A 22,602-nucleotide genomic window follows, 5' to 3' on the forward strand; every position below is an offset into this window, starting at 1 on the left:
GAGGATCCTTTCACAGGCTTTGCAGGTAGGCAAGCTCATCTGCACTGAATTTAGCCTTTGTGAATATCTGTGTCCTTGACCCAACAGGAGCTGCAGAAGTGCCGTGTCAGGCTTGGAGGGCTGCACGCTGTGGGTGTGGAAACAGCAGAGGAGGCAACAAAGCAGCACTTCAATTGACAGGAAACCTTTTCTTTCTTTTCTCCCAAGAATAATTGGATTTATTTGTTAATAGAAATGTGAATGGGAAGGCACATCTTAAATGTACTGGCTAATATTATGTATTCTATATGCCAAAGTAGATGATATAATTTTGCAATTGATCGTAGGACAGCAAGAGAAAAAGCCCTTTAAAAAGGAATCTGTAGTAATACAGACGGAATTAAACTTGCTGTTATGAAGTCTACTAAATAATGGCAACCTGATTATCAAAAAAGCTTTATTTCTATAACACTTTTTATATATAGTGTACTACTAAGTAATGATAGTTAAAAAAAGTCATGCTGCTTTCATCAAAGTCTGGCAAATCCTTTCCTCCTTCTGTTTGACACGAATAGAAGAAAAAGCAGGGTCATCCTGACTGAGGGAGGGCTCAGCCTCGCCCAGTGCAGCAGGGTAAATGGCATTAGTAATCGTCGTAGTTGACGCCTGCCCCGTGCCTGAAGGTGTGTGGGTTTCGCGGGCCAATCGGAGAATCTTCATCGTAGTGGTGCTGGTAGTACCCACCGTAGTATTCATTGCGAGCACGCCCCAGGTTGGTCCAGTAGGAGATGTCATCTTCAAATTTCTGCCAGAAAAAAAAGAGAGCATTTCCTTTCCAGCCTGAAACTAAGTGATGAGATCAAACTGAAGTGGTGCAAGAGCCTCTTTCAGAAATTCGGATCCTTTTATTTGTCATAAATGAAATCTTTAGATCTAAGGGGTTTTGTGACTTGTGCATATGGGATTATCAGGACCCTGCGTGCAGGAATTGTCCTGCCCAGCCCCACCCTGGACCCAGCCCCACATGCCCTGCCCACTGCAAAGTGCTTAAACTGAGAGCACTTTCATCTGAAATGTGCACTATGCACCTTTAATATTTCAATTACCTTGTCAATGGTGGACTGTAGAATTATCTCAGTATTTTACAGTTTAAAATCTAAAGGTTTAGTTCTCCCTTCCCATGTGCCTTTAGTTGCAATGTCCCTGACTGGGCTGCATCAGCCTTTTGCTTTCTGTCTGATCTCTCTCTCCCATCTTGCACAGGTAAAAAACAAAAGTTTTTACCAATGCAGCTTTCCTGCTATGGAAATGCAATAAGCACTTCAGTTCTGCTCACAACAGCAAAGGAAAAATAGTGTGCAAGGATGTCAAATACTTGCCAAGTCAAAGCCTTTCCATCTGAATGACTCTTTGGAAATATTTTTGGCCGAGATTTGGGGAAAAAAAAAAGTTTTGCAAATACACAATGGATAAGTATGGACCAAGTCCTTTGCTGGAACAAACAGTTATTTCATTGTTAAGACTGTGTCTTAATACTCAAGAAAACCTACTAAGTGGATTCATTGTATCCCACAACAGGCCTCATTTTGGTTTTTGAAATGCTTTCAGGAACTCAGAGGAGAATTCACTTTATCTGCATGGTTTGTCTTTGTTCCTTTTGGTATTGTCCCCCAGTCTTCAGCTTCCGGTGTATATAAAACCATTTTTCCTATTTTTCCTATTTCTGTTAGTGAAGGGGGATGTAGCCATGCTGTTGAGAAGTGACTTTTATCCACATATTATCCAGGAGAACTTAGAAAAAAGTACCCTTCATTACTTCAGCTCAAGCAAAGGATTATTTTTCTAATTGTTGCAGCTTTGAAAATGAGTGCATTCATCTTCCAAGCAATCCACATAGCATGAAGCTTTAAAATGTACTCCAGCTTCCCTGTGCCAATGCAATCTCATTAAACATATTCATGCAGCTGACAGAAGCCAAGAATTCAACATCTATAACTATTTTTACCTCTTATTAAAAGCAGAAATTATTCTACATGTGGGACTGCAACCAAACACACTTTTTTACCCTATTCCAGCATTTGTTTAGTAGAGCTTTGTGTAGAGTTTGATTCCACTCCAGTGTTTTTACAGAGTGCTTTTAAAATTTGTGTCCTTCTCATTTGAAGGGAGGCTGACTGAATATTATCCAGTGGTTTTCCTTTCACATATAGAGTGGAGGCACAGCTGCCAGTGTTCATGATGGTCAGGAGCTGCCCACGCTGTGGAGGCACAAGTGTGCATTGGGTGCATAATGTCAGTGCTATTTCACTGGGGAGTGCCAGTCACAGCCAGCTTGGTGTGGATTTCTCACTATGTTTAAAAGCTGATCAGGTTAAGGCTGACAGGAAATTACTTTACTGAAATATGATTGATTGCTTTGAGTCTGGCCACCTATTCCACAAAGCAAACTTTGTTCATATGTCCAGTTGCAATTTATTAAGCTTAAGTTTGATAGCAGGCAGGAACTCCATACAAAACCTTAATTTTTTTCTACTAATACAATAATGCAAGAATCTCTAACATGTAACAGAGGTTATATTTCTGTGTGACATTTGCCACGTCAAAGAAGAATTCTGGGCAGGGACACCTTCTACTAGACCAGGTTGCTCAACGCCCCATCAATCCTGGCCTTCAACACTTAGAGGAATGGGGCATCAACCACTTCTCTGAGCAATTTGTGCCAGCCTCACCACCCTAGTAGTAAAGAATAGTAAAGAATTTCTTCCTAATATCTAATCTAAATGTCTTTTTTTTTTTCATTTAAACCCAATCCTACTTGTTCTATGCCTGCCTATTCCCCTTCTATTTTTATGATGCCTCTCCATTTGTGACACTGACCTGCTCATCGAAGCCCAGGTACAGGAACTGCTGGTACCACTGCTGCACGTCGGGCTGGCTCCTGTCCCACAGCTGGCGCCTCTGGCGTCTCAGGCTGCTCAGGAACTCCTTGGCTGCTGTTTCTTTCACTGACACCTCAGGCTTCGCAGCAGCAGGGGCTGAAATTAATCCCCCCCACAAAAGGCATGCCAGGAAATTTTTGGTCAGCCTGAAGCATATGCTTGCAGCAAGTAAGAAAATGATTCTCACATCATGCCATTACCTTTGTGCTTGCCAGTGCAATGCCTGTAGCAGAGTAACAGTAATAAACCCAGAAATCACCGATGCAATAGGATTTCTCTGCTACCCTAATTCTCCTGGATTCTTGAAAAGCATTTCTGAGCTCAAGTACGGCAGCTAACTGAGGAATTTAAATAAAAACACCCAAATTCAACGAGCATATACACTGTGTGTTTGTGCTTTCAGGAGAGAGCGGGAGACTGGCCCCAAGTTCTACAGTCACAGAAATTGGGTTAAAGAAGAGAGGTGCAGTTAAAATGACTAAGGAAGCTGGAGAAACATTGCTAATATATTAGAGTGAAGGGAGAAATACTTAAAAAGATAGATTTTTTGAATCTGATGTGTAAAAAAGTAGCATTTAGATGAGTACTACTCAATGCCCCATATGCCTGGAAATAAAAGCCCGTCAGGTTTTCATAGCAGCCTATGTGAGGGAAATGGTCTCAAATGTGCCACCTGGCTTGTTCCATGCCTGAGAACAGCGTGCTGTGGGTGCTAGAGGAATTGATGCATCTTCCAAAGACATGGATGAGTGGAAATGGCCTCAAGTTGTGCCACAGAAGGTTTATATTGGATGTTAGGAAAAAGTCCTTCACTTAAAGAGCGGTCAAGCTTTGGAACTGCCTAGGGAAGTGGTGGGAATTGCCATCCCTGGAAGTGTTCAAAAGACATATGGTTTTTTGGGGACATGGTTTAGTGGTGAATGTGGCTCTGCTGGGTAAATGATTGGACTTGAGCTTAGAGATCTTTTCTAATCTAACAGTTCTATGATTCTGTGACTGACCAGCCCCTGGCCACACACAGAAATGACAAAACATGGTATTGATCCGGCTGTGAAACAAGAAGTGTTTAGGAGTAGAAGTCTTGCCTTCAGATGGTTCATTTCAATGGGGGAGACATCAGGAACACGGGTGTGCATGGGATTTTTGGAGGATGTGAGGGAAGAGACTGGGGTAGACAAGGAAGTCAAGTGGAGATGTGAAGAAAACCACTGAAGCAGGAGCTGGGCAGACTCACAGAGGAAGGCAAAGGACTGCAGAGAGAAGGAGATTCTGAAGTTAAAAATGATAGATGAGTTGTTGCAGTAAGTGGGAACAGTAGGCTGTCCTGCAATGGTGAGCTGGAAACTGGTAACTCACCATGAGCTTAAACTGGGACAGCTAAGTTATTGCTGGGAGGGACAGCTAAGCAAATGTGCCATGAATGAGCCCTCACACAAGGGACACTGCCAGCAAGGGAAGCAGTACTGTGGGCTTGGCCTGCTCACTTTAGAAACCAACCAAAAAAGGGGAGCAAGGCTGGAATTAAAGAGGCTGGATACTCCCTGCAGGATCAGTTTTGCAGTTCTTCCTGATCTAAGCCATGTGGTCTGCATGCCCCAAGAGCACTCCCCAGGCAGTCCCTCTCCCCAGGGGACCTGAACAAACAAGTGGCCACTGCTGTGGTGCAGGAGGGTCATTCCTATCTTCCCAAAAGCCCTGCAGAATGGTACCACAAGGAACCCACACAAAAGGAAAACAGAGGTGGGTGGGATATATATTTTAGTTCTGGCAAGAGGTGTGGAGTGATGCCAGAAAAAAACCCAGAACAAAATTAGAAAGCCTGGCAGGAAGTTGAAGTCCCCTCTGTGGGGGTAAAAATTCTTTGCTTCAGCCATAGAGCAGGCTGAAGGGAGGTGGCCAAAACTTCTGGGATGTTTTGTCTGCTGTGGTGCAGCTTTTTCACAGTTGGCATCGTTTCCACCACCTTCCCTCAACCAGTGAGCCATCCCATGCTTCTGACTGCTGGGCCTTTGGCCATCATCTATCCTGTAAGAGAGCAGTCTTCCAAAAAGGAAGCATACGTGGGGCCAAGAAGACAAAAAGAACAAGTCAAGGCATCAGAGGCAAGCCAGATTTGCACATATTCTTCTCTGTGCCTGAGCCAGCAGTATTTCCATGCATTCCTTGGAAAAGTTTGTGACTGCCCCAAATAGATAAATGCCACGTCTGCCATGCATACATTGGAAAAGGCCGGTGCTGTGCTCTGTGCAGAGCAGAAGGCAGCATGCTTGAGGCTGGGAACCCTGGATTTTAGAGGGAGCTGTGGTAAGCAGAGCCTCCAGCCCAACATCCCAAACAGGCATGCAGGCAGAGGCTCTGCCTGAGCAGGAGGATCTCCTGCTCTCCTGGAGCTGGAGGTACAGGGACATCGACAGTTTCACTGTAAGCAGCTGACTCCAAGGAAAAACAGAGGAAAGCACTTTGCTGTCTCTTTACTTACCTTCTCGTTTCTGAAGCATCAGTTTAAGCTTATTTCCCCTTGAAACATCTAGACAAATAAAAATAAAACACATACATCTACTGAGAAGGAAAAAACAACAACAACCACCAAAGACTCTTTCTCAAAAACTGCCAGAAGTATTTTTGTCATAGCTCCGGTTCAAGAGGCAAAACAGAAACTTGCTCTTTTTTTTCCCGTTTCCACATTTGAATGCAATATACACTGCAGGGAAGTTTCTGACCCTCCAGCATCTTCTCCCCAGCTCTCTTGGCAAGGGAAACCCTATAATGGCCTTCTTCACCAAGTAAATTATTTTTCATCAGAAAACAGCAGCTGGTGCCAGTACCAGCACCCAGAGCAGCATGATAACGCTGAAAGCCCCTGGTCACTGGGTGAGGGCTGTGCTAACAATCAGAGCTCTACAAAATGCCTTGGCATCCTGCCCCAAAGCACATGGAAGCAGTCATCCTGCTGGTCCCCAGACTGCCAGCGCAACGGGAGACCCGCAAGCGCTCGGCTGTTCCCAAACGCTTCAGTCACCGGCAAAGAAGCGCCTTTTTAAAAAGATGCCCGACTGGCGCAAGGCTTGGAGCGTCCGAAGGCTCTCCCCACGCGGGATGCCAGGGGAAGGCTTCTCCCGCTCTCCAGGCCGTGCCGGGTTACGCTTTCCCCGTGTCCCGCACGCCGCGCTCACTCACCGGGGGCCGCGCAGAGCAGCGGGAGGAGGAGGAAGAGGAGGAGGAGGAGGGAGGCTCCGGGCAGGGCCCCGCGGGGACACGGCGGCGGCATCGCGGCACGGGCGGCGAGCAGAGCACAGCAGAGAAGAGGAGAGGAGAGGAGAGCAGTGCCACCTGTGCGGGAGGAGACGGAGAGGATGGAGATGGGGGCGGGACGGAGGAGAGGAGTCGAGGGAAGGGAAGGGGAAGGGGAAGGAGAAGGGGAAGGGGAAGGAGAAGGAGAAGGGAAAAAGGAAGGGGCACCGGCAGCCGGGGATGCCGCGGGGCTCCTCGCTCGGAGCGGGGCGACATTCCCACGGGCAGGACCAGGCACCCACCCATTGCCCGGCCACTCCCCAGAAGCACTTTTTTATTGGAGTTACACAAAATCGATCCGGTGAGACTGGTAAAGACCTTTCAGCGGTTTATGCAGGCTTTTCCGACAGGGGACTTTAAAAAAAATAAATTAAAAATGGCTGTAGCGTGTCATTTCACATTGCTCTCGATATAAACCCGGTTTGTCAGATCCTTGTAACAGTGCATGGAAATGGAGAGATTGTCCTGATGGAAAAACTAAACAGAATCAAGCAAAGGTGACTTAGTTCAGGGTTTTCTCTGTCTCCCTTCCCCTCACTGCCCAAACCCACAGACAATCACAATGCATTTTAGCTGATTAGCTTTAAAAAATAATTTGGAAATTTTTTTTTCTACATATGGGCAGTTTTAGTTTGTCGTAAGTACTCAGGGACCAAAAGCCAAGCTCACAAACTAAGAGCTCTTGCTCAGCAGTTCCATGACTCTAATGGTGCCTAAACTTACTCCTGCCTTTTCCTAATTTGGACTTGAACCTTCCCTTGTTGAATTAATCTTCTATCAGTTCGTTCCCCTGCAGATGCCAGAAGCACCCCAGATGAATTCCTAATGAATTCCTTACCCATCCTAAGACACAAACCTCTCTCTTCCCTCACAGCAGAGACCCACAGCACTGAGACCATAATGAGCATCTCACCTCCTGCTGAACCTGTGCCAGCAGAGAGCAAGGGAGAGCCAGGCTCCCTCTGTAAACCACTTGTGAGAAATCTGGCAGGTGCTGGGGCCTTGGCTCTGTGATAGAAGGATTGGTTCCAGATCAGTTGCAGATGAATACACACACACACACACACACACACACACAGAGTGCACGTTCTATATATTGCAGTTGTATATAAATATGTACATTGAATATGTATGTGTATATGTATACATAGCCACGAGGGTGTGGTGGGGGAGCTGTGCAGTGGCAACTCCCTGTGATGAGATGTGGAACACAGACAGGCACAGCAGATCTTGGGGGTGGGACCAGACCCCATGGTGGCTTCACCACTCACTCTGAAATGCAGAAGAATCACCAGAGCGGACTGGTCCCTCAGCAGTGTCCCAGCCCCAGCCTGAATGCTGCTTCAGGAAATCACTCCTGTTTTCCCCACACATCTTTCCTCTTCTGAAAAAAAATCACTTGAATCTGTACTCAAAGCATTTCCCCTGCTGCCCTTCATCCCCCAGCACCTCGGAGCTAAAGCTCAGGCATCTCTGCTCGTCCTTTTTGTAAGGACTTGTTACAACAACATAAAGTGATAGGACAAGGGATAAGGGCTTCAAACTGAAAGAGGTTTCATTTAGAGATTCGAAAGAAATTCTTTACTGTGAGGGTGGTGAGACCCTGGAACTGCTTGCCCAGAGAAGTTCTGGATGCCCCATCCCTAGAAGTGTTCAAGGCAAGGTTGGATGGGGCTGTCAGAGCAGCCAGTCTTTGGGAAGGTGTCCCTGCTTATGGTGGGGAGGGGTTGGAATGAGATCATCTTCCAACCCAAACCATTCTATGATTCTAGCATCACAGTTCAAGTGGCAGTGTCAAACAACGGCTCCACACAAAGGACCTCTTGCTCTCTGCAGGAGCCACATCTTCCCACAGAGAGAGAGAGCGGGAGGGAGCAGCACCTTCCCAATCCTTGTCCTGGAAGCACTTCCATACGAGGCTGGGGTCCCAGCTCAACTCCCATGCAAATGTGAACCAGAACCTGTTTGTCTTTTCTGTCACTGTTTTTGGGTGGGTTTCCCTTGTAGCTCCGTGCTTCAACTGTCAGCAGACAGCACCATGTGCTGGAGCAAACGTCCCTTCTCCTGAATCAATGCACTCTTTCATCAGGTTAATGCTGACAGCCTGTTTGCTCAAACCACTAGAGCTTTTGGGATAGCTATTTGCAGAATATAGCTAGAAGGGACAGAAGTGAAGAGCACATATGCAAGACTACATGGAAAAGCTGTGATGGAGTTAATTTATAAAACCAGGGCAGTAATTAATGAATATTCATGGTTTACTGCTATACTGGTAATGGCAAAGGGTGTTTTGTTCAGCTGGTTGGTTTGTAACAAGCCTTGTGTGGGAGCTGGGGCTCTGCAGAACTTCAGGTTCTTTGTGCCCTCAGCCAAGGAAATATAAAGCACAGAATCTCTTCTGGATACTAGATACACCATGATGACTCAAGAAACTGCTGGGATAAAATGCAATCTTGTGAAACCCAGAGAAAGGATTGGCTCAAGTACAAGGTTATTGTAGAAATTCATTGCTCTAGTGATGAAAGAAGTGATTGACAGAAGACTATAACCCTCAGGTTTAAAGTGAGCGCAGTGTCTTTGAGAAGAGGTCACTTTCTCAGTTCAGGGGAGAGAAGTTTTTAGCATAAAGTAAAAAAAAGCATAACAGCACTTCTTTTCAAAGATGGGGTGAAAGGTGACTGATGTTTTTCCAGTAGCAATCTCTATTTCTTTTCAGGTTGTTATAAGGACTTAAGGCAGTGTTGCCCAAGTATTGTAGTAAGACACATATTTTTCTGCTGAGCTTGCAACTACTACATTGTTGTTCTAAGTATTTACCCCCAAGTGAATATCCAAGTTTATTGACATGTCTGCAGTACCCCTTCCTGTTATTTACCATGAAAAACCACAGTTGCTGTGTGTACAGCTGGAATACTGCAGTGCTTTCATGGGATCTCTCCATCAGCAGTGACACTGCTCTCTTTAAAACCTCCCTTTCTTCAGCATCACCAGGATCATCAGTCCTTGTTCTTCTTGTAGGTGACTTTAACCTGCAGGACATCTGCTGGGAACTTAACACAGCAGAAAAGAGGCAGTCCAGGAAGTTTTTAGAGTGTGTGGATGACAACTTTTTGTCACAGCTGGTGAGTGAGCCCACCAGGGGAGGGACTGTGTTAGATCTTTTGTTTGCAAGTAGAGATGGGCTGGTGGGAGCTGTGGTGGTTGAAGTTCTTGATACTTGGTGAAATCAGGAGGAACATCAATAAGACTTTTACACTGGACTTCCAGAGGGCAGACTTTGGCCTATTTAGGTGACTTATTCAGAGAGTTCCTTGGGAAACAACCCTAAAAACCAAAGGTGTTCAGGAAAGGTGGGTGTGCTTTAAACCAGAGATCTTGAGGGCACAGGAACACACTGTCCCTGTGTGCCAAAAGATGAGCTGACAAGGCAAACATCCAGCCTGGATAGGCAAGGAGGTTTTGAAGGAACTTAGGAATACAAAGAAGATGTATCATCTTTGGAAGGAGGATCAGATGTCTCAGGAAATATTTAAGGGTGTTGCTAGGGCATATAGGAAAAAATTAGAGAGGCCAAAACTTGGTTGGAACTTAATTTGGCAACTTTTGTAAAGGATAATATAAAATTATTTTACAAATATATTAATGGCAAAAGGAAGGGTAAGACCATCCTCAGTTCTCTATTGAATGGGAGGGAACTTTGTAACTGCGGATGAGGAGAAGTGCTTAATGCCATCTTTGCCTCAGTTTTTAGTGGGAAGATGGCTTGTCCAGACAGCTGTCCTCCTAGGTTGGTAGATGGTGTCAGGGAGCAGAATGGTCTCCCTATTATCCTGGACGAGGCAGTCAGAGAACTGCTGAGCCTCTTGGATGTTCATAAATCCATGGGACCAGATGGGATCCATCCCAGGGTGATGAGCTGGCTGATGAGCTTGAGAAGTTGCTCTCCATAATTTACCAACAGTCCTGGATCACTGGTGAGGTTCCAGAGGACTGGAAGCTTTCCAATGTGACACCCATTCATAAAAAGGCTGGGAAGGAGGATCCTGGTAATTATAGGCCAGTTTGCCTCACCTCAGTACCCAGTAAGGTTATGGAGGAGTTTATACTGAGTGCCATCACACAGCACTTACAGGATGGCCAGGGGATCAGACCCACCCCGCATGGGTTTAGGAGGGGTGGGTTGTGTTTGACCAACCTGGTCTCCTGTTATGGCCAAAATGACCCACCTGGTGGATGCAGGAAAGGCTGAGGGTGTTGTGTACCTGGACTTCAGCCAGGCCTTTGACACTGTCTCCCACAGCACACTCCTGGAAAAGCTAGCAGCCCACGGCTTGGGCAGCAGCACTCTGTGATTCTGTGATTCTGTGTGTGGAGGTGTTTAAGTCTTGCTTTAGGGCTTGATTTTCCTCCATTGGCACACCAGTGCTGGAAGCTCTCTGCAGGTGTGGTTGAGCAGCATTCTCAAGGGCATTAGGGCATCAGGTAAGCAAGTCTGCACCAATGATGTCATTTGGTTAAATGTCTTTCATCACCACTGGTGACAGTAGTAGACCCTTGATGTCGAAATTTCATTGAAAGACGTTAATTAATGCTGTCAGCAGGGCTGTTCCCCAGACAGCTCTGGAATGAGGAGCAGTGAGCAGGGCCCCTTTCAGCATGGTGCAAACTCCATCAAGCCCCTCAACATAACAAAGACCATTAATTGGAAGGAAGCCTGCAGCAGGATGGCAGGACAAAACTGGTGGGTTCATTATTTTCCCAGCATGGAGTTAGACTGAGGACTATGGTCTTTCAAGCCTGAGGCAAAATTTAGGAGCAATCCAGTGGAAACCACTCTAAACCTGACTTCAAGAATATATAGACAGGAGCAAGGCAAGGAGCTCACTGAAGAAATTCTGGTAACCTTTTTTTTTTTTGGGGGGGTGGGGGTGGGGAGACAATGTAATCTCTGGCTCAAAACATCCTGAATTTTAAACTGTTTTACTATTATTACTATAGTTAATATTCTACATTTTGCCTAAAATTTTGTACAAAGAGATCTCTGAATAGGAGAGAGGCCTCTGCTTTTGCCTCTCATCACAGTAACTGTTGAGAGAACTGTGGTTTGTTCATTAAAATGTAAGAGATAATATCAGTAATGGCTATTCAAGGATGTTCAGTAATTCCAAGCACAACAAAAAACACACTGAAAAGATTGATCATGGTTTCTTTCCCTCTTTCTTTATTAGAATTCACAATTTTAAGTGTTTCAACACAGTTTTGCTCTTAAATACAGTGTAGATTAAATGCTTATATACAGGGCTCCCAAAGCTGGATTTTCATGAAACCCCCCCCACCAAATATAATGAGACTTAGGATAAAATAATGAGGCTCAATGTCATCATAACTTGACAGGCAAATAGATAAGTTGGAAATTGACCAAGGAGTGCAGGAGATGACACTTCATCTTTTACAAATAAGCAACGTGTAGATTTTAACAATCCACTAAAATGATCCATTTGATCAAGAACACGGCAGCACTGAACAGTGTTCCTAACATGCAGAAAATTATTACTTTCTGCTAATAAGGTTTCCATAAATCTCCCAGCCATATTGTCCAGGTTGCTTGCCTTAGGGTAGAGGCACTTGGTACTCCAAATCATTTTCTGCACCCTGTTCCAAGAAAACTGCAGGAGCTGTGTTTTCCTTCCAAACAGAAGGAAGAATATTTAAATCATCTGTCAGCTCTTTCCAAAATATTTTGAGTTTCATACTATTTCTTCCACTGCCCCAGAGAATGTCCTGGCAGAGGCAGGACCAGCCCCGAGTCCCAGGGCAAAGATCTTTTCTTTAGGAAAAATTTATTTTTTGTCAGCTGTGAATCTCATTGTCTTTGCCACATGGTTTGGGATACATTTCAGCCATTGCATCTCAACTGGTTGCACTATTTCTTTGGTCCATTTTGGTAATAAAATATTTTCCATACAAAATTGCATAAAAGAAAGTTGTTGGGATTCTTTTGATCCTGCTTGGCTACTACTGATATTTTTCTCAGCTTCTGCCTGAGCCTGCCAGATAAGAAATGGTGTCTGTCGGTCTGTCCATCCTCCTCCCTTCACTGACTGACAGTACTTTGCTGCCCACACTGCAGAATTTACCTTACTGCTCTGGTGATAAACCCAGTGAGAAGCAGATTAGTTCAGCAATGTTATCAGATCATGGCTGCTTCCTTTCCACAGAGGGATAAAAACATTCCCTCTCTGAGAAATCTTTCTCTTTTTTCTCTTCCACTGCCTCCAGCATACTTTTAGGATAAACCTGGAAGCGTATAGCAAGTGTGTATGTCAGATTTAATAGGAAGGGAGATGGAGAGGGACTGCAGTACATTAATACCTGTTTCTCTGACATGGCCTGATTTCATTCAAATCATTCTTTCCTTTACTGCTGTCATTTGGGATACTTCACTTTTATGCTTCTTGTTTCTGAGCAATATTTTACTTGTGTTCATTGCCTTATTTTATTATTCACATCCAGAATGTACACACACTCTCATAAAAAAACCCTGAAAAAACAAACAAAAAAACAAACAAAAAAACAAAACAAAACAAAACAAAAAAAACCACCAAAACCCAGACCCACCCAACAAACAAGGTGCACCTACTCAAAGATTATAAAATGCAAAATCTCAAAAAATCTTAAATCTTAGCGATGACAGCAGTTAAAATGTGGGCATGTTCCAGAGTGGATTTCAGCCTGTGCAGGGAAGTTCACTAGCAGAACAGGTTTTCCTTCTGAGGAGCAAAGAGCCTGAGACAGTGACAGGTGAATGTGTAACAGGTCTGTGCAAGGTTTCCCCCTCTGTGCCTCAGTCCCCACAGCTGCAGGAGCTGCAGCAATGCTGGGCAGCAGGGCAAGCCCTGTGCAGCTCCGCTGCCACCTCACCACCACAGCCAGGAGCCTCAGAGACCTGCAGCACATGCTGTAAAAATTGGTGGGTTTTACTTGAAATGGGAGAAAGTGTGTGCAGTTTCATGGGGAAGGAAAAGGGGGACATCCCAGAGAGCTGCTGCCGCCCTTGGCTCACGTTTGAAGCCCACATTTCAAAGCAGAGGAGTGGAAACGTTGCCTGGAGTGTGCCAGGCATTTTCAGCATTAACAAAACAACCTGCTTTCCCCTGCCTGCCTTCTCAGACAGGTAGGGATCACATGGGCTGCAGTTTCCAGCAGCACTGCCAGCCTGCCCGAGGCAGGCCCATGGGATGCAAAATGTCTGCCCAAACAGTCGAAATACAAAATACAGCAGTCACCTGCGGCAGAGGACAGGTGACTCCTCTCTCCTCAGGTCAAAAATGAGCCCTTGGGAACCTTAGGAACAAGCAGTGCATCACAGCTTGGAGCATGATTCTCAGGTTATTAGAGCAGAAACCTCACTTGTCTTCCTGGCTTTATCACACGTGACCTTACACCTCTCTTGATCTGCTCTGTAGCCACCCTTGCTGGCTCTGCTTTATATCTGTGCTTCCCAGTTTCACCAATACCCTGCCTGTGAACAAGCTCATTCTTCTGCCCATCTGATGTTGGATTACCTCTCTGATTTACAGTTCAGTTTGTTTCCAGGAGAATGCACTCTCTGTACTGTCTCTATGTTGCTGCTGAGTAAGAGATAGTGACATCTTTAATCTTCCCCTGTGAAGCCCCACTGCATCCAGCTGTCCCTGGATGCCAGTGATTTCAATGGGTGGGTGGCTGCGAGCTATCGAAATTTGAGGAAAAGTTTTTTGCCTGTCGTGACCATTTAGGCACCCACCCTGCAAGTATTCGTGCACACATGCATTTTTAATCACAAGAGCCCTAAGGTATCCCATTTATCTCAGAAAGATTAGATCCCACTCTATGCCTGGATATTGCAAAACACTGTTATATAGAAACGTGGCTCTGCTGGAAAAGTGGGCATTTCATCCCCATCTCTTTGCTCTCCTGAGTCTGTGTTTGGTGAGGGGCCTGACCCAGCTCACAGTAGCTCTCCCCGTGCTGGTGGGACTGCACAACTCCTGAACCCATGCTGGCTCTCCATCAACCAAGCAGAAGAGCCTGCCTGCACCTGTCAGTGTAGACAGGCCTCTGGAGTCCCGGCTCACTCCTTGAGGCACTGGCATAATTGCTTTTTTGCCCTGGAGCTCGTGCCACAGAAGATGGCACAGAGATAAGATGCTGCCATCTATCTCCAGCACGTTGTTTCCCTTCCATCAAAAATATCCTGGCAGGAAAGACAGCCATGGTTTTGGTCAGATCACTCAGTTTCTGGCCCAGACCAGATATCAAATTTAATCTGAAAGTTAATCAGCTTCAGAGAGAGGAATTCTGAGCATGTAATTCTTCAAGTGGGAATGAGCAGTTCAATCACATACCTTTACCAAAACCAACACAAAATTCTTTCGCCTCCTCCTCTCTCAAGATCTGCCATTACAAATCTTTGTGTCTGACTCCTTTTTTATTTTAGAGAGGACCGCAGTGATTTTTGCTTTGAAGAAATTTGTTCTGGTTATACACATTTTCACATCCTTCATGGCAGACCTGAAGTACTGTTCCTGAGAGAAGGACAGTGACTGCCTTTTTATTAGGTAATGTATTACCTAATGGCTACAATTCAAAGATGCTTTTACCTGGTAATTATTTGTTAAAATGGGCTGCAAGTGTAGTACATATTCCTGAATGGTATTTGGAACTGGGGAGGACCTGAACTGAATGCCCTGATGCCCTGATGTCACCAATCTCTTTCTCTCACATCCAGGTTAGGGTTTAGCCGTAAAGCAGTGAGTAAACACACAGATAAACCTTTGAGGATTTATTTTACCTTACAGAAATGGCACTGGCATAGTAATGACTCTATGATATTTTGGGGGAGGCCACACCGTGGTATTAGACTGTTCATTTTTACTAACTTATAACTGAAATAGAAAAATCTTCTTGAAGATGGTCACTTAAACTGTTAATTTTGATGTTGATCAATGTAGATGTAGGGTCAGCAATATAACTTTGATGCTGGTAATCACATAGACTCATTAGGCTGGAAAAGACCTCCAAAGTCAACAAGTCCAACCACTGACCAATCATCACATGGTCAATTAAACCATAGCAGTGTCATGGAGTGCCATGTCCAGTTGTTTCTTGAACAATTCCAGGGATGGTGACTCCACCATCTCCACAGGGAGTCCATTCCGATGTTGTTACCCTTTCTGTGAAGAAGTTCTGTTTTCTGAATTTCTGTTGTTGATAATCACTTGTTAACCAGACATGGCAAGATCATTGTATCATAGAAACATTGAGTAGGGAAAGACCTTTAAGATTATGTAGTCCAAAAACGAGCCTTCCACTGTTGAGTCCACCACTAAACCATGTCTCTAAGTGCCAAATCCATGCCTCTTTTAAAAACCTCCAGGGATCATGACTCTAATGCTTTGCTGTACAGCAGGGAGGAGATAAGAGCAGATAGGAAGCTTTCTGCTGTTTGGTTTGTTTGATTTTTTTTTTTTTTCAATTAAGAGAAAATGACAGATCAGTCATGCTTTGAAGAACACCATACCCATCATGGGAGCACAATTTTCAGAAACTGGGCCTGACCAGCTGCTCTGCAAAATGTAGGCATTTGGATAAGGAAAGTTGTAGTTCTGCTAATTTAAATATAATAGTTGTCCTTGGGTTTAGTAAAGCCAATCCTTTACCCTGATTATTTCATATGAAATTTTTGTCATGGGGTTTGAGATGGCCATGTCGTGAAAAATTATTTTACACTTTAAAAAAAGAGCACCAAATACAACCAAATCACTGAATCATTACAAAGCCACTAAATGTGTCTATGGAAAAGTTTTTCAATAATACTAATCTTACATGGCTTACTAATTCTATTTTGTACTTAAAACAATGTATACTGAGATATTTGAAGAGGAAGGAGAGAAATACACAAAAGAGATGAGAAATACATAGCAGAAGGAAGAGAGAAATACAGAGTGGAGAGAATATGTGTTCCTTCTGATAAGAAAGAACGAATATTCTAAGGTATGTATTTTAGTAAAGAAGCCAAAACCCTCAAATCTCCACTGCTGTCACCATTGCTATAGAATTCCTATCAAACCTACAGTCTCAATATATGAAACAATCCATCAGTGTCCCTAGCCTTGGAGAGATCCCACCACCCAAGGCACAGATTGATTTCCCTGCGAGCACACAGGCAACTCCAGGCAAGACTAAAAAAAGAAACAGATTAAAACAAAGGCTGACAAAATACCTTCATTTTGGTTTCATTATGAACAAATTCCAACTCTTATTAGTTCATCCCTCTCTCCTATTCTTCTCCAATCTCCTCTTAAATATCACATATTTTCATTTAAAAGTAAGCTCTCATTACAGAGGACTAAACTCTTATATGTAAATAAATAAACCATACAAACTAGGAATATTAATCAAAGATCTGAGCACATTTTCTGCATAGCAAATATGTTGGAAAATGTATCTTGCTATTCCCTTTCCCTATCATATAGGCAGCTTCAGGAACAAATTATCCCAAATGATCTGAGGCTGAGTTTATGACAAGAACAACTACACTTACGAAGCATATGTATTTTGCTTACTGACATTTGAATTCTGTGCATGGACAATGTATGTGCAGGTAGTGGAGCAGCCTCCCTTTTGAAGCAGTTTTAACCTAATTGGATGTGTAATGGGCTCAGAGTCTAAGGGGAAACATCAGATGAATGTTAACAATACGAGAACAACTTCTAAAGAATTGTCTTGGGCTATGTGGATCTTTCTTAACCAAGGAGAGGTTTTCTTCTTGTCAAAAGACAGTCTCTGTCACAGGTACTCTTCTGATCCTGAAATATGACTTTATACAGGGATGTCAGAGGACCTGAATTATGCATGTGGTCAGCCCAGAGTGATGTCATCTAGCCTTAAAATCAATGCATCTCTCTTGGATATGAAAGGAAGGAGCAGACAGGTGGTAGTGTAGAGTTTGTGCATTCACAAGTCACTTGGATTTCTCCAAATTTATACAAAAATGCAGCTGAAGCCAGCTTTCCTCCAACATAACCAATATTGTTTTCCCATCAATTGCTCAGCAGTGGCTTCAGGCAATATCTGAAAAAGGTTGGTGGCTGATGACAACACTACAAGGAACAGAGAGGCTACTGTAAGAAGCAGAGGAGGCAAAGGGCACTGGTGTAACATTAGAAAGGCCAACAGGCAAGAGTGATTTTACAAGGCCTTGACAAATTCCATTTACTCCTCAAAGTTAAAGACTTGTGCTTGTGCCTCCTGCCTAGAATGAGAAAACATCCTCCTGCTGAGGATGGAATCTGTGTGGTGAGTGGTAAGAATATTCTCTGTAAGCACAGCAAAGGAACACAGATGTGCAAAGGAACACAGATGTGCATCTTCCATAGCTACACTGAGACCCAGCCACCAGATTTAATGGCTGCCACAGGGAAGGACTGACGTAAGGGCTTATCCTTCCTATAACTGAAAATCCAAGTATGATGCACACGCTGTTAACTGCTCAATTCCAAAGGTCTCAGCATCTTTTCTCAGTAACCACACTTGGCAATCAATATTTTCAGAGGCCACTGACACAGCCTTAAAGGCATCCCATCTGTCTGTCATCGGAAAGCTTCTCATCTCTATATATCCACATTAGTATTCACAGGGAATGAAGCCATATTTAAAAAATACATTGAGTATGAGGCCTTTAAAAATGCCATGGTGGATTTATTACAGAATGTCAATGTGTTGGAACACACAAATGAACATTCACGTGAGAAGCTCCAGAAAACAGCAGACCCCACACAGTGTTTTACAGACAGTGCTTCTTTATATCAGTAAGTCTTCCCTATAGTAAATCAAGCCAAACACAGCACGCAAGCATTTCTGTATTTCAGCCTGTGCTAAATAAATGTTTTTTCCTATTGTTTTTAATGACAGATATCTCCCTTTGAATTTTCATGTTCTAGCACAGATCATTCTACAGTCACCTTAAAACTCTACAGGTATACATGAATGTATGTGAATAAATTGCAATGGTAAAATATGCAGAACCTCTGCATGCCATTTTTTTTTAAAACATTATCTGCCCATCACTGTTCTCTGCACTTGTTAAGGGATGGTGCTCTTCCACCCTACCAAAACTTCCCTAAACAAGACAGATTCTTAAAAAAGTCCAAAGTAAGACTTATTCATGGGAATGGTCTTTATTAGGCACTTGTTTGAGGCCAAGAATACAGCTTGGCTGAAACCAAGGCCTTAGGAGGTCTTAGCATGAGTTCAGTTCAAAGAGTTTAGGAGCAGCCCATGCCTGATTTAGCCACATGCATCCAAACAGCACACACAGAGCAGGCTGCCTTTCTCCAGGTCCTCTTGCCCTGCCTGCAGCACAGCATTTTCCTGCAGGACTGTGGTGAGCTGTCACTTCTGACCATTTTAATCAGTCCAGCTGTAGGGATGCTGTGGCTGGGTTGGGACACATGTGCCCTTGGAGCACTGCAGCTACAGCTGCATCACTGAGTTTTTAATGTCTTCTGCAAACCTGCCTCAAGTCTTCAGGCTATCTGGACTATGAGCAAAATCCAGCCTGAGGAGGTGAGGCAAACATATTAACTGATGGTCAGATTTGAAGAGTAAAAGTACACTCTGGCTACTGCCTTCAGCTTGCTTTTAGGAATCACAGTGAAGCCGAACCACTCAATTGTCAAGCTTGCTTTTGTTGCAAATACTCTCCCTTTATTCCCCAAACATGGCATTCTTAATTGTACCTATAAATTACTTCTTCAGTCCTCTTGTGTAGCAGCATGAAAAGCAAGTTTTAACATGGAATGTGACAAATATAGAGAAGTACACAAAACATAAGACATCTGTATTACAAACTGCACATTTCATCAAATGAAAAAAATCAAAGTGATTTTTTTAGATGTTTTCTCATTGGTCAGCTGCAACAAAGAAAGTAATAACAAACAAACATTAGATTTCCCAGACACTCTGCTAATATCCCCTCTATGGGTACATCAGTCCACTCACTTCTAATACTTTTGGTCATTTGCTGCAGAGCGCGCATTCACACCCCGGTGCGTACACACACAGGCATGCACAGACAGACAAAGAGCATCCTTCCAGCAAGGAAAATGCCCTGCATGAGGCTACAGATCACTGAAGGCTAAAACATTTCTTTATGACACCCCACAGCTGGGAAGGAGTAAGACACCACAATAATTTTTTCTAAAGAACACTGACACGTTTTTGACATTCCTCCCCTTCTTCCAGCATACAAATATTTTATCAGTTTACCTTTAATGCAATATGCTTCCTGTCTCCTTCCCAGGATGGGAATGCCTGGCCAGAAGAAACGACTTTTCCTGCCACAGAACAAGTTTCTCTTTATTTCAGCATGCCTTGCCTCCTGCAAGCAGGGCAAGAAGCGACCGAGGCTGGGAGCACGGGAGCCACGGGACTGGTGGGGATGCCGGGCGTGAAAGGCGCGTTTATTCTGCTTCTCCCAAATCCCAGCCCCTTGGCTGGAGGCGTCTACCCAGCACTCCTTGGACCAAGTGTGGAGAATCACATTTCTCCTTGATCAGGCCGGCTGCCTGGAGGAAGATGATTGCAAGCAGATGTACCCATGTTCTCATGTGAAAGGAATTTCGGCTTTTGTGTCAGCTGTACTGTAGGACGGGAGCCCAGCTCCAGGGAGCATTTTAGTGATCTTTAATTCCTTTCAGGTGCTGGGAACCAGTATGCGTTGGTACAGCAGAGCTGAGACACAGGAGGGACAGCACACCGGGGGTCAGCAGAAAGGCCAGAGGCCAAAGGCATGACCAGCAGGCTCCCCTTACTGCAGGGAACAAGGCTGGGCTTCATAAAGGCCCATTTTCCTGGTAAACACTCACTGTGCTCAAAACTACACGAGGATGTGGCAGAAAACTGTGTTTTACCACAAGTGCAGCAGTTTCAACTTCTTGTTATGGATGATCCAGGAGGAATAAGCAAGATGGACATCAATAATATCAAATTAATTTATCTGAATATCTAGCTTACGAGGAACAGTCAATGAGTGTGGCATTTGTGTATTAAAAATCTCCTTTTTTCAGTGGAATATCCCAGTAATGTTCCAAATGGCCTAAGGAAATTTAAAGAAACACTTTATGCAGTTACAGCTGTATTTTGGAGGCATGTTACGTATTTTTAGTGCCAGAATGGCTAAGATAAATATCCAGACATCCAGTGGAAATGGATGTACCCTTTGGATCATACTTCAGGATGTCTGGCCACATCAGGGGGAATATTCCTGCTCATGGGGCATACCTGGACACACAGTGGCAAAGCAGCTGTAAGCAGCCCATGAGGGCCCAGACACTGCACATGGGGCTCACCTCCAGGCAGCCAGCCACATGTCCACCTTCATGTAGGAGTACTGGGAAAAGAGGCTTCACTTACTGCCACCACTTGGAAATAACATGATCATGCAGACTTCAAAAGCACCACCACTGGGGCTTGCTGTTGACTTAGCAAAACCCAGTCCACCTGGCACAGATTTTTAAGCCTAAAGGAACAGCACCTGGAAGCCACCAAAAGCCTTTTCTTTTATTTGCTGACTCCACAGAAAATATCAGTGCTTACTCAAGGAGATGTCTTCTTAGAAAAATAAAAATTAGCTTCAGGACTGATCTGTGTGAATCTCCGATGTGGTGAATGCTTTTTTAACAGCAAAGGTGGGTTAAGCAAACTCTGCCCTGCTTTTCCCCATATTACTGTCTCTGCCCACATGGCCCTTCACAGAGTCGTGCAGTGGTCCAGATCAGGGAAGCAGCTTTGGCAGCAAATACCCCAAGGGAAAAGAGAGAAACAACCTTCCCATCATTTTGCTTGATCTCCTGATTCACCCTCCTACTGACTGGATGAGACACAGGGGACAAGAAAACACCATGCAATGCTGAGAGCCAAGTCAGGTGAGACTGAGACACACTGGGATATCTCACCCCCAGGAAGAGCCTCTCTTCTCCCTCCATCCCTTCCAGAAGCTACTCTCACCACCTATACAACCTTGACTCCAACATCACATCTTCACCCACACAGTTTAACTCACTAAATCACCAGAAGAATAATCTGGCAGAAGAATAATCCAGCAAAAACTAACCCAGCAGTAACTAACCCTGCTTTAACTGCACAGAGGCAGCTGCAAGACCCTTTGTGATAAGGGCTGTACCAGCACACAGGGGGGACTGCTTGCTGTAGGCATTCCTTAAGAAGCTCTCATAACATTTCAGCCTGTCTTCCTGGAAAATGAAGAAGTCTCTGCAGAGATGTCAAAAGCCACCCACATGACAAATCCCTCCAGTATGTTGTCCTGTAAGGGCTTTAAAATACCTGTCCCTCCATCCGGCCCGAAGGTCTTGTCTTCTGTGAGTCATTTCCCTGAAGTAGGTGAAGGGCTGCCAACCAGAGTAATCTGGGAGAGAAATCCAGTCCTTGGGACTATTTTGGGCTGGGAGGTGGAGAGACAAATCTGCCACTAGTATTATTTTTACAGCAACGGGAACAAAACGGGACTCCAGTGGTTTGATTGCTTTTTATCACCTTGCTGACTCCAACTTTAGCATCAAGAAGAGAGTGCATGTTCTTTGCTTGTCCCCAAGGACTCACCTTCATGCAGGTTTCTGTCTGCACACACCTTGCTGGCTATTTAGAGACTGAAGCACATGCCAAGGAGTTGCCTCCACGGATGTTTGGCAGTATGCAAGGGACACATACCTGCATTGCCCATGGAGGGGGTTTCATGTGACTCCATCTGCTGCACACATGCAGCTCATAGCACCCTGGCCCTCACTGCCCAGGTGCCACAGAGCAGGGGATGCTGAGGGCACCCAGCCCTCTGTCACAGGCCCTCGTGGAGGTGATGTTACTCTTGTGGCTGAAGGCCATACGTGGGGGAGCTTTGCTGCTCCCTCTTCCTGGCTGTCATGATCCATGATGATCCATGATGATCCACGACTGTCCTCCAGCCAGAAGTGCCTGATGATGCCCCAGTGTGCCACTGCCAAGGGCGAAGTGAGATTGCAACTACACCAGAAAGGCACCTCAGTGAAGCTCATGAGCAAGAACAATCCTGCCAAATGGCCAAATCCAGGCTCCTTCTGCAGGCTGCATTTCCCAGCCTGAACCTTCAGCACACAGATGATACAACAAATCACCTATCAGACAGAAGTCTAATCCCCTGTCTGTCTGGTAAAATGCTGATAGGTAGCAACTCTGGGACAAACCTTCCATAATACAGAAACCCAAATTTCAGCTGAGCAAAAACTCGTAAAAGGATTTCTGTTGTTCACAGCCACATTTCTTATAGAGAAAGACTGCATTTTTTGCAATCAAAACT

The 22,602-nt window shown here is 44.6% G+C and overlaps 1 protein-coding gene across 3 annotated transcripts in view; it reads right to left on the reverse strand.

The window, feature by feature from the left end:
* Positions 1–232: 232 nt before the first annotated feature.
* The window catches only part of ECRG4 (ECRG4 augurin precursor), a 64,961-nt gene continuing 42,591 nt past the window's right edge, over positions 233–22,602 (reverse strand). Inside the window, exons 1-5 of one of the 3 annotated variants that reach the window (XM_041418145.1) lie at positions 19,521–19,702; positions 6,096–6,248; positions 5,398–5,445; positions 2,857–3,014; positions 233–784 (exon numbers count right to left, since the gene is read on the reverse strand). In XM_041418145.1, the coding sequence (XP_041274079.1) occupies positions 623–784; positions 2,857–3,014; positions 5,398–5,445; positions 6,096–6,186 (459 nt within the window). In that variant the 5' untranslated portion in view covers positions 6,187–6,248; positions 19,521–19,702 and the 3' untranslated portion in view covers positions 233–622. Of the gene's footprint in view, positions 785–2,856; positions 3,015–5,397; positions 5,446–6,095; positions 6,249–6,377; positions 6,438–19,520; positions 19,703–22,602 lie in introns of those variants that run through there. The other 2 variants (XM_041418146.1, XM_041418148.1) reach the window with 2 other exon arrangements.

The sequence above is a fragment of the Onychostruthus taczanowskii genome, unplaced genomic scaffold, assembly GCF_017590055.1.
Source record: "Onychostruthus taczanowskii isolate IOZ18803 unplaced genomic scaffold, ASM1759005v1 scaffold58, whole genome shotgun sequence".
NCBI lineage: Eukaryota > Metazoa > Chordata > Aves > Passeriformes > Passeridae > Onychostruthus > Onychostruthus taczanowskii.